The sequence below is a fragment of the Trypanosoma melophagium genome (genome assembly GCF_022059095.1).
Source record: "Trypanosoma melophagium isolate St. Kilda chromosome Unknown ctg10segment3, whole genome shotgun sequence".
In the NCBI taxonomy this organism is placed as follows: domain Eukaryota; phylum Euglenozoa; class Kinetoplastea; order Trypanosomatida; family Trypanosomatidae; genus Trypanosoma; species Trypanosoma melophagium.
Genome location: NW_027125136.1, coordinates 225001 through 237283, shown reverse-complemented (window position 1 = coordinate 237283; position 12283 = coordinate 225001). Strand labels below are relative to the sequence as shown.

Here is a 12283-nt window from a genome sequence, read left to right as displayed (position 1 = left end):
TTTTTTTATTTTTTTTTTTTTTTCCTTTTCCTGATTTTCTTTTCACAATGTTTCCTGCTTATTACAATTATTTTGACATTCTGTTCTTCGACTCTGCCCCATGGCAGCGTTTCTTTTTTCCCCTTTTTCTTTCAATGTTACTTTTTCTTTTTTTGAATGCTTGTGTGTTATATCTGTACGCAGGGAAAAGAAAAAAGGTGAAACAAGTGGTCAATGGTTTTTGCCAGTGTCAAGTTTTTTTTTATCTTTTCTATTTTTCAGTTCGTGCCATAAGTTCTGAAGTGTGTGTATGTGGGTATGCATCTGATGTTCTGTACATGCAGAGAATCCAAAATATCTTCTATACCCTCAAAACAAGAGAGAAAAGAAAATGTTGTTTGTTTTTTCCCCTCTTATCTAACTCTTTGTTCTTGTTATCCTTTTTTTTTTTCTTCGAACCATATGCATTTTTCTCTCTTCCGTTTGAAGTTTATTTTAGTCACAAGGAGCAGTAGCAGAAAATATAAGGGAAATATATAAAAAAATAGAAGAGAAGGGTTAACAAAAGGAATCATTACCATATATCCCCTTTACTGCATCTGTCTGTATTTGTGTCGGTAAAAAAGAAAAAAAGGAAGAGTGTCTGTGTTTCTGTGATTGAGTTTCTGTCATGCTGTTTCGAGATTACCGTGTTCATCATGCGGCCGCCGATGGTATTGTTGTGCAACTCCCTGGGAACGGTGGGTTTGGAAAAATAACACGTGAAACATTAGGCGGTGATGCACTTGCAGAGAGACTCTTTAAGCGTCTTGCATCGCGAGAAAATGTACGTGCGGTGGCACGACACACACGAGATGAGCAACAGTACCGTCTTCTTAGCGTACAACTGCGAGAGTTGTGGAGTGATGTGGTAACGTATGCATCACCAGTAGCGGCACTGTTACCGCAATTGTTTCGAAAACATATTTTATTGGGCTTAGGAACCACTACATCGGCGCGTGTGGTGAAGTCTACACCGGAGCGTGGTGCTGTTCTTTCACTTGCGGGTGGACTGGCAGCTGTTGCTGCGCTTGAAAATATTCCTGCTGATGCTGGCTCTGTTGAAGTGCGATTACTTAATTATGATGTAAACACAAATGTTGCAAATGTTACAGCACGGACTGAAGTGGTGGAACGTACACCGAGTGATATGATTGCTCTACAATCACTTTTATCAAATATACGGCTCGGCAGCGTGGTTTCCTGTACTGTGCTGCTGTCATGCACAGATGATCATTGTGCCATTGTGGAGGTACCATGTGGTGAGAACAGTTTACTTGGTTATTACATCTATCAATGGGGTGGTGCTCTCAAGCGTGGAGAACCACCTGTTGTGGGGAGTTGTTTGCAGTTAACGGTGGAGTTTGTACCAGAGGAGCAGATGTTACAGGAAGTCCTTCCATTCCTTGTACTTTCTAGTCGCCGCAAGTTTTCCACACTTCCTGCCGTACGTAGTGTATCTCTTTCACTGGCATCAGCATCATCAGCAGCAGCGAAGATAGGAACGAGGGCAATCATGACTGGACTTACTGGGAAATTCCCTTGGCGTGATCGTAAGCGCCAGCACCAGCACCCTGAGAGTGATACAGACGAAAGTGACACAGATGCGAGTGGGGCGGGCCGTGGGCGGGATGGGGATGAAGGGAAGATGCGTAAGCGTAAGTTGGAAGAGGCGATTGATGCGTATGAGCGGGCGATGGAGACGACGCTGCCGTCCTCCCCGGACGAGTTCCAGCGCCTGCTGCTGGCCTCGCCGAACAACAGTTATCTCTGGGTGCAGTGGATGGCCCACCACGTCGGGCTGCAGCAGTACGAGGAGGCCCGCCTGGTCGCGGAGAAGGCCCTCACGACGATTGGGGTGCGGGAGTCGCAGGAGCTCCTGAATGTGTGGGTGGCGTACATGAACCTCGAGAACCTCCACGGCACCCCCGAGTCGCTGGCGGCGGTCTTCAAGCGGGCGGTCCGGCGGGCGGCGGAGGAGCGGGTGGTGTACGACCGCCTCGCCGACATTTACGCCGCCTCCCGCCGCACCGGCCCGCTGCTCGCCCTCTGCCGCGCCATCGTGACAAAGTTCCGCAGCGACAGAACCGCCTGGGAAAGACTCGCCACCACACTCCTCGATCAATCCTTCTCCTCTTCCTCTTCATCCTCTACAGCAGCAGCACAGACATCCACATCCGCATCTTCTTCAGGAGGATCCACATCGCAGCAAATACGACGGGTGTTACGGGAAATGTCGGAGGCACTCCCGCGGGATGCGTATGCCCGGGCAGTTGTGCACATCGCCCTTCACGCCTACCGCAACGGCGATGCCACCACCGCACGGGCACTACTCGACGCCCTCCTCGCACGTGCCCCGAAGAAATCAGATGTCTGGGCCGCGTACATTGATCAGGAAACAGCACGCCTCGCCAGACGTGAACCAGACGCCGCGGTTCCATTTGTACGTGGACTGTTGGAACGTGCCGTCGCCAGTAATTTCCCCGCACGTGTAATGCAGCAGTTTCTCACACGCTTTATGGCTTTTGAGCGGGTCTATGGTACACCGGCAGATGTGGAGAAGGTCCGTCTCCGCGCGAGAAGTTATGTGGAGGCAAAGATTCACGCATCTGTCGGAAACACTGCGCCCACCACTACGACAAGCACTGCAGCAGTGGAAGAAAAGGAAGGGGAAGAGAAATGATAAGAATCGTTTAAGAAAAGTCAATAGGAAAAAAAAAATGGAGAACAAGAAAGAAATAAAAAGGACAAGAGAGAGAGAGTGTGTGTGTGTGTGTATGTTTATGTGTATGTGCAAGGGGTTGGCTCCGTTGAGACTGGAATGAGATTTATTTAAGGAATAAAAAAAAGAGAAGAAAAGAAGAGGAAGAAACAAAAAAAAGCACGAGTGCACACATACATACACAGATACACGCATACATACAAACATACAAACCGTTTAATGCATTATGACAAAGTAGTGAGTATGCGAAAGCAAAAGCAAAGAGAAGACGAAAAAAGAAGAAAAGTAATAAGGGCTCAACAACAAGTGAGAGCAAGTTTTTGTATTAATTATTATTATTATTGTTATTATTATTATTATTATTATTATTATTATTATTATTATTATTATTATTATTATTATTATTATTACTTTCTCTAATCAATTTGCAAATGTAGTCTACTGGTTATGATAACATTTTCCTGTCATATTTGTATCATCTGTTTATTTATTTATTTTCATCTGTTTTTTCATTTTTCTTCTTGCCTATGCATGTTCAAAGTTTATTTGTCTCCATAAGTGAAAGTTCTGTATTAGCGCTACTAGAGACGAAAAGGGACCACTGTTTACATATTATACACTTATTAATTTATAGAAAACGAAGGGAAAAGAGTTCAGAAAAAAAAACAAATTAGAGGTCTGCAAGCATACACAGACAGCCGCCAACACAAAGACAGTAAGAAAAAAAGGAGGAAAATTGAGGAAAAAGAATTATAAAAAAAGGGAGTTGTTGAGAACAACCTCGATTCAGAGAAAAAAACAAAGAAAAATATAACCGTGCTGTCTTTTACGGCTACTAATACTATTAATATTTTCAATATTATTACTTTGGTATTTACACAAGATGACAGAGCATTTTGACTCTGTAAAGTCTATGATCGCAAACCTGCGCTCAGATGACCCAGAGGAACGTTTGAATAGTATGCGTGGCATTCATCTCATTGCCTCTACCCTTGGTCCTGAGCGTACACGTGATGAGTTATTACCATACCTCACAGACTATCTTGATGAGAATGATGAGGTATTACGTGTATTTGCTAACGCATTGGGTACGATGTTGCAGGAGGTAGGTGGGGTTGGACATGCTCAAAGTATTCTTGGACCACTGGAATTACTGAGTAGTTTGGATGAGATTACGGTTCGTGATGAGGCTGTTACTTCACTACAAACTATTGGTGGACTAATATTTCGTGAAACAGGCGATAGTGCCGCACAAGCGCAAAGATCTTTTGTGGAATTGGTGCTTCGACTTGGGAAAGCGACACCACAGTGCCGTTCAAGTGCATCATATCTTATTGCCACCCCATACCCTTTTGTGTCTTCTGTGGTGAAGGGGCAATTAATGCGACTTCTTATTGATCTCTGTGAGGATGAAGAAATAATGGTACGTCGTGCTGCTTGTATTTCACTGGGAAAACATATGGCAGAAGTGCTTGGTAATCGCAATGCTGAGTTAATTAGCGCATTAACAGCTCTTTCACGTGATATGAGTGATGGTGTACGTTTACAGGCGGTGGAGTCTGCAGCTGCCCTTCTTAAAGTATTACCGCATGAAACACATGCCTCTGTTCTTGCAGCAGTAAAATCTTTAGTAAGTGACAATTCTTGGCGTGTGCGATATATGGCAGCTGATCGACTTGGTAAATTGGCTAGTGTGATGGCACCAACAGATGTGAAACAAATAGTACCATTTTTTCGTTCTCTTACCCAGGATGCAGAAGCAGAAATTCGAGCCTCCGCTGTCTTTAGCATGCCTGGCGTCTTAACAGCCTGTCGAGACGCTGGAGCAAAAAAAGAAGTATTGATGGCTGGTTGTAGGCTTGTTAATGATGAAAGTGGTCATGTTCGTATGTGTCTTGCGAGCGCTGTCTTGCAATCTGTGGTGCACGTACCAAAAGAGTTATGGGGAAGCGCCATTGTACCAACATGTACGCAATTATTAAAAGATAGTGAAGCAGATGTACGTCTCGCTTTGGTATCTGGATTTAGTTCTATGGGAAACACTACAGAAGCACGTGAGATGGCGCCTAAACTTGTGCCTGTAGTAGTCGCCCTTGCCGAGGACCCAAAATGGCGAATCCGTGAAGTTGTTATTTCGCAGATTCCCTTTCTCATCACATCATTAGGCAAAAACGCTGATGATGTGGTGGAACTCTGTGTACAACATTTAGCAGACCGCGTGGCAACGATTCGTGATGCGGCAGTAAGTTCCTGTTGCAAGTTGGTACTTGAAAGCGGGGCCGTCTGGTCTCGCACGTCTCTTTTCCCGCGGCTTAGTGCGATGGCCACGGCCAGCAATTATCTCCACCGCGTGGTCCTCGCCCACTTTTACGAGTCCCTCGCCGGTATTCCCACACTCGATCGGGCCACCGTCTCCCAGTCGGTGCTTCCCATGCTTCGTGTACTCGCCCAGGATAATGTGGCGAATGTGCGGCTGAACTGTGCCAAGGCCCTGTTGGCACTTAAGAATGCGAAGCTATTGCTCGACAGTGATGCAGAGCCATTGTTGACGAAATTACGTAAAGACACAGATGCGGATGTACGCTTTGCAGCTTCACAGGATGGAGGAAATAGATGATGATGATGATGACGTTCATGTGAATATGGATAGAAATGAAAGCGAAAGATGATAGAAACAAAAAAAAAGGTTGAGAAGAAAGAAAGAGGAAAAGTAGAAGGGGATAGTGAGAGAGAGAGAGACGGATAGAAATGAAAGCAAGTAGACAATTTGGAAAGAAGAAAGCAGATATCAACAAGGATAAACATGTAATACGCACATGCAAGTGTACACAGACACCAAGAGGGAGAGAAAGGGAAGGAAAAAAATAAACACGTATACAGGATACAAAGGGTCTTGTACATAATTATTTAAAGAATGGCAAGTCGGGATTAATTTTTCATCTGAATTGACAGTAATTTGTTTTTTTCTTAGTGGGATTTCCTATTGTTGTTCGTGGTATTATTTATTAGTTCAAAGTGAATGGAGTTAGACTAGGACGCATAATGGGGAATTAAACACGGAACGTTCTTGTGTGTCTGTGCGATTTTTTTTTGTTTCAGTTATGTCTTTTTTTGTGTGTATGCTTCTCTTTTATCCTTTATGGTAGAGATATATGAGGGAGGAGTAAGAAGTTGGTATTTGTTTTTTCTATCCGTTTACTTATTTTGTTTTAAGCGAGCCTTTATTTTCTTACTATTGATGCTTCTCTCTTTGCTCATTTTTACATTCTCATTGCTATTCCTCTCGTTGTTTTTGTCGTTATTGTTATTATTACTATTGTTGTTCTTATTTTGACTGTTGTGTGCGTGCTCCTGTACGGTGAACGCCTTTCTGTTTCATATATACATATATGTATATATGAAAATTAATTCATGTACTTCTTTTTTTTCTCATTCCTTATATATATATATATATACCTTTTTCTCTCTTTACCACATGACTGGACACACGCACCCACATTCACTGAATACATACACCTTCATATTAATGTATATATATATATATGTTGGTTCACCTTTCAATCTCCTTTTCTTTTTTGTTATTTGTAATAAATATCAGTAGAAAAAAAACAAGTAGCAGAAGGTTAATATCCGTTATGCTGCGGCGTACATTGTTATGTTTGAGTCGTCCTAAAGGCCCACAAGGGCTTAGACCGGGAAAAGAGTACCGTCTCACTGTGCCTTACCGTAGTGAAGTGACAATGATGCGGCTCGCTAATTATCGCGGATTTAATTCAAACATACGTGAACTCTTTAAGCAACCTCTTGTAAGCAACAATATTAAAGCAATTCCACGTGATTTGGGTGAAATTCCACGTAATTATGTTTTAAAGTTGTTATTCTTTCATCAGCCAGTTCGACTAGTTGATTTATGGACTGTATGTAAGGAACATGATGATGTCCCTCTTGATTCTGCCAAACACCTACGACTAGTTTTAAAAATAGCGAAGCTGCAACGTTGGGTTTATGCAGAAAAAAATCAGACAAATAATCTTTACTATTATTATATACATCAGAGCCGTGTAAAGGAAGTGCAGGAAATGGTTCGAGCAGATGAGATCCGGAAAAAGGAGCAGGAATCTGTTGAGTATATGGAAGCTGAAAAAAAACGTCGTGAAGGGGAGGAACGGCAAAGGGCAGCACGCGATGAGAAAATTCAGGCTTTACAAGCAACACTTATTTCAAATGTGGCCCAAATTCAACAGTTCGATCCCGAATATGTGCGAAGGAAGCCGTATTTAACAGAGAGTGGAGCCTTGAATGTAGCGTGGACTTGGGAAGGTAGTCGTGATAGTGATCTTAACACCAGTAGTAGTGGTGATAGCAGCAGCAATACCAACAAAGTGTAGTTATATTGGTTAACATGATGATATAAGTTGATTGAAAAATAAAAATAATAATAATAAAAACGGTAGTATTGTCACTGTGTTTCTCTCACATTTCGTCTTTTTTTTTGCTGTGTTGCCTTATTTCACTTTTGGGGGAAATTGGTGTGTTTTTTTCGCGTGGAAAGAGTCTTTTGTTCCTACTCTTTGGTATTCCTTCCTCCTCTCTCGCTCTTTCAGAGTATACTTTCCATACATGCATACATGAAGATATCTATAAGAATACCAATAGTAAATTAAAAATTTTTTACTGGTCTATTGACGAGGTTCTGTTTGAATTTCCTTCTTGTTACTCCACCTTTTCTATCATTATCTGTATTTTGAAATTACCAAGGCGAAGTACAAAGCGCGAAAATATAAACCAGCAAGATAAGGAGAAGTAAGGTATTCTTTAATCTGGGGATCGAAATAGGCTTTAGTGAGAGTGGCGTTTACTGAGAAAACAAAAAAAAAGAAATTCCACGGGTGGGACATTCCATTTATTCGTCTCCTTCCTCTATTCACACCCACACACACACACACAAACAGATATAGATACATAAATAAATAAATATATATATATATATATATATATATATATATATATATATATATATATATATATATATATATATAGACTTTTCCCCCTTTCAATGGATCCCTCTATGGGTGTCCCAGTGGCTATGCCGACCGCCCCTCCCTTTGCGGTTGTCCTCCCCGGCCGTCCCGTCATGACGGAGTTTCAGTGCCTTGACGGGGTGCGGTGGGTGGCCCCGCTGGGAGAGGCGCCCGCGTCGATTGTTGTCTTTCTCATCTTCGGCGCCTCCCCGCTGCCGCCGGGCGTCGCGCTGGCCTTCTACCTCGCCCGCGAGGACGACGGGGCCTTTGTGCACATTGGCCATCTCTCGCACGACCGGCCGAGTGCGGTGCTGCCGGTGCCGTCGGTCTTTCTCAACGTGGACGCGCCGGTGCGGGTGGTGCTCGGCGTGAGCAGCGAGCGGGCGGAGGACGTGGCGAATATCGTCGGCGAGCAGCAGGAGGAGCGGGCGGCCACGCGGCTGGCGATTGCGGAGCGCATCGTCGAGGATCTCTACAACTTTGTTTCCTCCTACGGCCGCGTGCTCTCTGCAGATCCGAACGATCCGCAGTCGGAGGAGACGATCTATCTCCCGGCCTCGTTTGTGAACCGCTGGCGGGAACGCGTGCTCGTGCGTTTACGCAAGGATGCGTCCTTTTGGAAATGAGTCTATGTATATATATGTATATATATATGTATACTGTGATAGATTTCATTGTTGGATTGTAAAGGATAGAAAAAAAAAGGGAAAGAGAGGATGGTGTGGTGTGTGTGTGTTAATCTTGACTAATATGCCTATACATCTATGTATCCATGTATGCATTTTTGTATGTGTGGTCAAAATGTTTTTTTTCTTTTATTATTATTATTATTATTATTATTATTATTATTATTATTATTATTATTACTTTCTATCTTGTTTTCTGTTTTTGTTGCATGATGAACAGCTCATCAAAAATCCGCTACGCTTTCTCAGCAGTTATCTGCTTTTATTTCAGTTGTATCAACTGAAATTTTTTTTCTTTATTCGGTATTCTTTTTTTCATAACGTTTTGTGTTATGGCGGATGCTCCAGGTGGACGTTTTCATCACATGGCAGCACATGTGTGTATACTTCAATGCTCAAATTATTTCTTTTCTCATGATTTTTTTTTTTTTGTCTTCTCCCCTTTCTTTTTCTTTTGCTTCTTTTCTACGCGATATTTGATGCCGACTCATACACACACACGCACACACACATTCAATATAAAGGGTCTAATTAATACACAAATATATATATACATATATATTTGTGTAAATACAAGCAATTTAAACCCAAGAGGAAAAACAACAACCAACAAGGGTTTTTGGGGGGATTGGGGTTAGGTGAAGGAAATTATTTAAACAAACAAACAAAAAAAAAAGAAGGGTGGGGTACACAAACGCAAGAATCAAATAAAAGAATCCCCAAAAGCAATATATATATATATATATATATATATATATATATATATATATATATTCATTTATTTTATTTATTTATTTATTTATTTATTTATTTATTTATAAAAAAAAAACTCAAAAAAAGGAAAAACACAGAAAAAAATAACGATAACAAAAAGAAACGAAATAGGCACACAAAAAAAAAAGAACTTAAACAGAACAAAAAAAAACAGGGAAGGCGAGAGGGGTATTTTCGCTGTTGGGTGAAAAAGGGGGGAGAATATATCTCCCAATTACATCAAAAAAAAGTATATATATATATATATATATATATATATATACAAAGGTCTAAACACACAAACACGCACACACAAATAATATACAAACCCAGGGATATAAACAAAAAAAAAACGGTAAGCGGTAGAAGGGGGCTAGATTAATACCTGAGAAGACAAAGATCAAGAGAAGGAAAAACGAATTAAAGAAAAAAAAATACACATACTGGTACAATATAAAGAAAGGAATATATATATATATATATATATTTGTACAAACTTGTATACGTACACGTATAAATTACACAAAGGAAGAAGTAAATAACAGAAGGCGATGGGCGCGTTCCCATCTCACGATGCACCAGAGTTGCTGTACACAACAATGGTGACACGTCCCACAACAGAAATCCGCGTGGAGGTTTGTCTTGTACCGCTGCTACCTCGCTTCTTCAATGACGGGCATAAGAAACTTAAGAAGAAGCTCAGCGACCTCCTTGTGCGCAAGTTACCACAAATCTCATCAACGCCGGCGGGAGTGAGAGGAACGAATAATAATAGTACTACAACGGCAACAACAGCATCAGGTGGAAGTGGAAGTGGAAATACATCAGCGAATTCGGCGAAGCGGCAGGATCAGACAGGCGGAACCGCATTGGTGGATTACATAATGTCCTGTACAGAGTCCTTTTTCTTTGTTAACACTAAAGTTGCTGTAGGAAAAAGGGATGAAGCACATGAAGAACAACAAAAACATCCTGGAAAAGAGAAATTGGGTCAGACAGGATCTAAATCAACACCAGGAGCAGCATCAAGTACTGGAGTGGAACCAGCAGCTTCTCAGCAGCAACCGCAACCACATTCTGGTTCACACCACACGGGATCACATCATTCTATACCATCTCTTATGCGTCCAGTACCGTTTGCGGTGTGTATTTTAGAGTCAGAAAACTCAAGTACGGATTCTAATTCATCTGCGTCAAATCAACAACATGCTTCAAATAAACATCACCATCAAGCACAAAATAACAATACTGTACTTATTAAAGGTAGACGTTTACAGCTTGTAGGATTTGTTTCTTGCTGTATGGATCGTCAAATTACGCAACTTAACACTTCAAATTCACCAAAGTTGCATGCCCTTAATGGTGTGAGTAGCAATTCATGTTCTGCTTCTGCAGCTTCTGGTACAACTGGTGCTGGATCTTCTGGCGATTGTAAACAGCAAACTTACCCTGTTGTGTTAGATGTAATATTTGATGACGTGGAAGCACACGACTACTTAACAGAGTCGGTGGTGTTATTAGCATCCTTTGCATTTCGCAAACAATTTGTAGATAGCTGTGCTCTTTGCTTTCCTGCAGGTGATAATGATGTGGAGGTTGCATTCGACCGTCAGATGGAACGTTTACAGTTGCGAATTGTATTACGTCATGATTTTTACCGTGGTATACGTATGTTCTATTCGCACTATACACTTTTAGATATGATAAAAGGACTTGAGATGCACAATATTCCACCTGCGCACTTTTCATTATATGAAAATAATTTTGGTGAATATGGAATGGAGGTGACCTTCAGTAATATGTTTCTAGCTCGTTGGATGCGATTTGTTGAAAAGAAAATGACGGTTGACTCTGTAAATGGTTATTATGTTCGCTGCGTAACCTCTAATCTACAGCAGGAACGGTTCCGTTTAATGCAGGAGCGGCAGGACAGTGGTGCCTTCTTGGAGGAGGAGGAGGATGACGAACGCCTCTTTGGTGGGGCGTTGCTCTCTGTGGCCCTAAAGCAGTGGCTCATGGCGGGCTCCCAGTCCCTCCTCCACCAGCAGATGCAGCACCACGGCGGCGGCGGCGGTCTCCCCGCGCTGTTCCCCGGCGGCCCGGCGGCGGCTGGCGGCATTCCGGCGGGTGTGGGTGTTGGCGTTGGGCCGGCGGTCCCCGGCGGGGTGGCCCTCGGCGGGTATTGGCCGCAGATGCCGATGGTGATGGGCGCCCCGCCGAGTTGGCCGGCCGGGGTGGTGCCCTTCGCCCCCGCCGCCCCGCCGATGGCCTCCGTGATGGGCCAGACGCCGTCTTTTGTCATCCCCGGCGGCCGGCCGCAGATCATCTACGCCGCCCCGCAGGGTGGATCCCCCTTCGTCGCCCAGGGCGGCATGCACATCGTGCCCTCCCCCGCCGGCCCGTACGGCGTGATGGCACCCGCACAGCAGCAGCAGCAGCAGCAGATTGTGTACGTTCTGCCAAGCGGGCAGATGGCACAGGCAGCGGCAGCACCAGCACAGCCACAAGCCGCAACCGCAACAGCCGTGCCAACAGCAACAACAACAGCAACGGCGGCAGCAGCAGCAGCAGGAGGAGGAGCGCCTCCCGCTGCCTATCCAACGGCTGCCATGCCGCAGGTGTATTATACGGCGCCAGCGACGTATGCGGTTTCATATCAGCCGTACATGTATCAGCAGATATCACTGCCACCACCACCACCACCACCACCGCAAAAACAACAACAACAGCAGCAACCACAACAAGCGCAACAGCACGCACAACCACAGCAGCAGTAACAGTAATAGTAGGACTATTCATAATGAAAGAAATAAAAGCGAGGGAGATAGAGAACTTTATACATGGAGAGAATAATATCTTGAAATCATATGAAATAGAGAAAGGGGGGATTAAAATGATTGATATTCATTTCCCTTTCCTCTTTTTTTTGTTTCAAATTTGAGAGAAGGGGAAAAAATGAGCAGAGGGAGTCTGGAGGGAAGAGAGTCGTTGGGAAGGCGGACAAGGTGTCACTTATGCACCATTGCTGTCGAGTAGAAGAAAGGAAATGTATACATAACCACACACATTACACAAAAAAAAAT

General features: G+C 43.4%; 5 protein-coding genes across 5 annotated transcripts; all 5 read left to right on the top strand.

The window, feature by feature from the left end:
- Nucleotides 1–649: 649 nt before the first annotated feature.
- LSM04_004918 (uncharacterized protein) lies at nt 650–2701 on the top strand (the record flags this gene model as incomplete). Its single annotated transcript, XM_067337092.1, has 1 exon — nt 650–2701. One exon carries the CDS (start codon nt 650–652, stop codon nt 2699–2701), a length of 2052 nt encoding a protein of 683 aa, XP_067194742.1.
- A 922-nt stretch (nt 2702–3623) lies between these two features.
- LSM04_004801 (uncharacterized protein) lies at nt 3624–5357 on the top strand (the record flags this gene model as incomplete). Its single annotated transcript, XM_067337081.1, has 1 exon — nt 3624–5357. One exon carries the CDS (start codon nt 3624–3626, stop codon nt 5355–5357), a length of 1734 nt encoding a protein of 577 aa, XP_067194740.1.
- A 1018-nt stretch (nt 5358–6375) lies between these two features.
- On the top strand, nt 6376–7128 carry LSM04_001383 (uncharacterized protein; the record flags this gene model as incomplete). Its single annotated transcript, XM_067337069.1, has 1 exon — nt 6376–7128. One exon carries the CDS (start codon nt 6376–6378, stop codon nt 7126–7128), a length of 753 nt encoding a protein of 250 aa, XP_067194691.1.
- A 698-nt stretch (nt 7129–7826) lies between these two features.
- Nucleotides 7827–8387, top strand: LSM04_002539 (protein of unknown function DUF775; the record flags this gene model as incomplete). The annotated part of the gene is made up of 1 exon (XM_067337058.1): nt 7827–8387. One exon carries the CDS (start codon nt 7827–7829, stop codon nt 8385–8387), a length of 561 nt encoding a protein of 186 aa, XP_067194707.1.
- A 1364-nt stretch (nt 8388–9751) lies between these two features.
- On the top strand, nt 9752–11977 carry LSM04_003249 (uncharacterized protein; the record flags this gene model as incomplete). Its single annotated transcript, XM_067337047.1, has 1 exon — nt 9752–11977. The coding sequence occupies one exon, from the start codon at nt 9752–9754 to the stop codon at nt 11975–11977; it is 2226 nt and encodes a 741-aa protein (XP_067194715.1).
- Nucleotides 11978–12283: the final 306 nt, after the last annotated feature.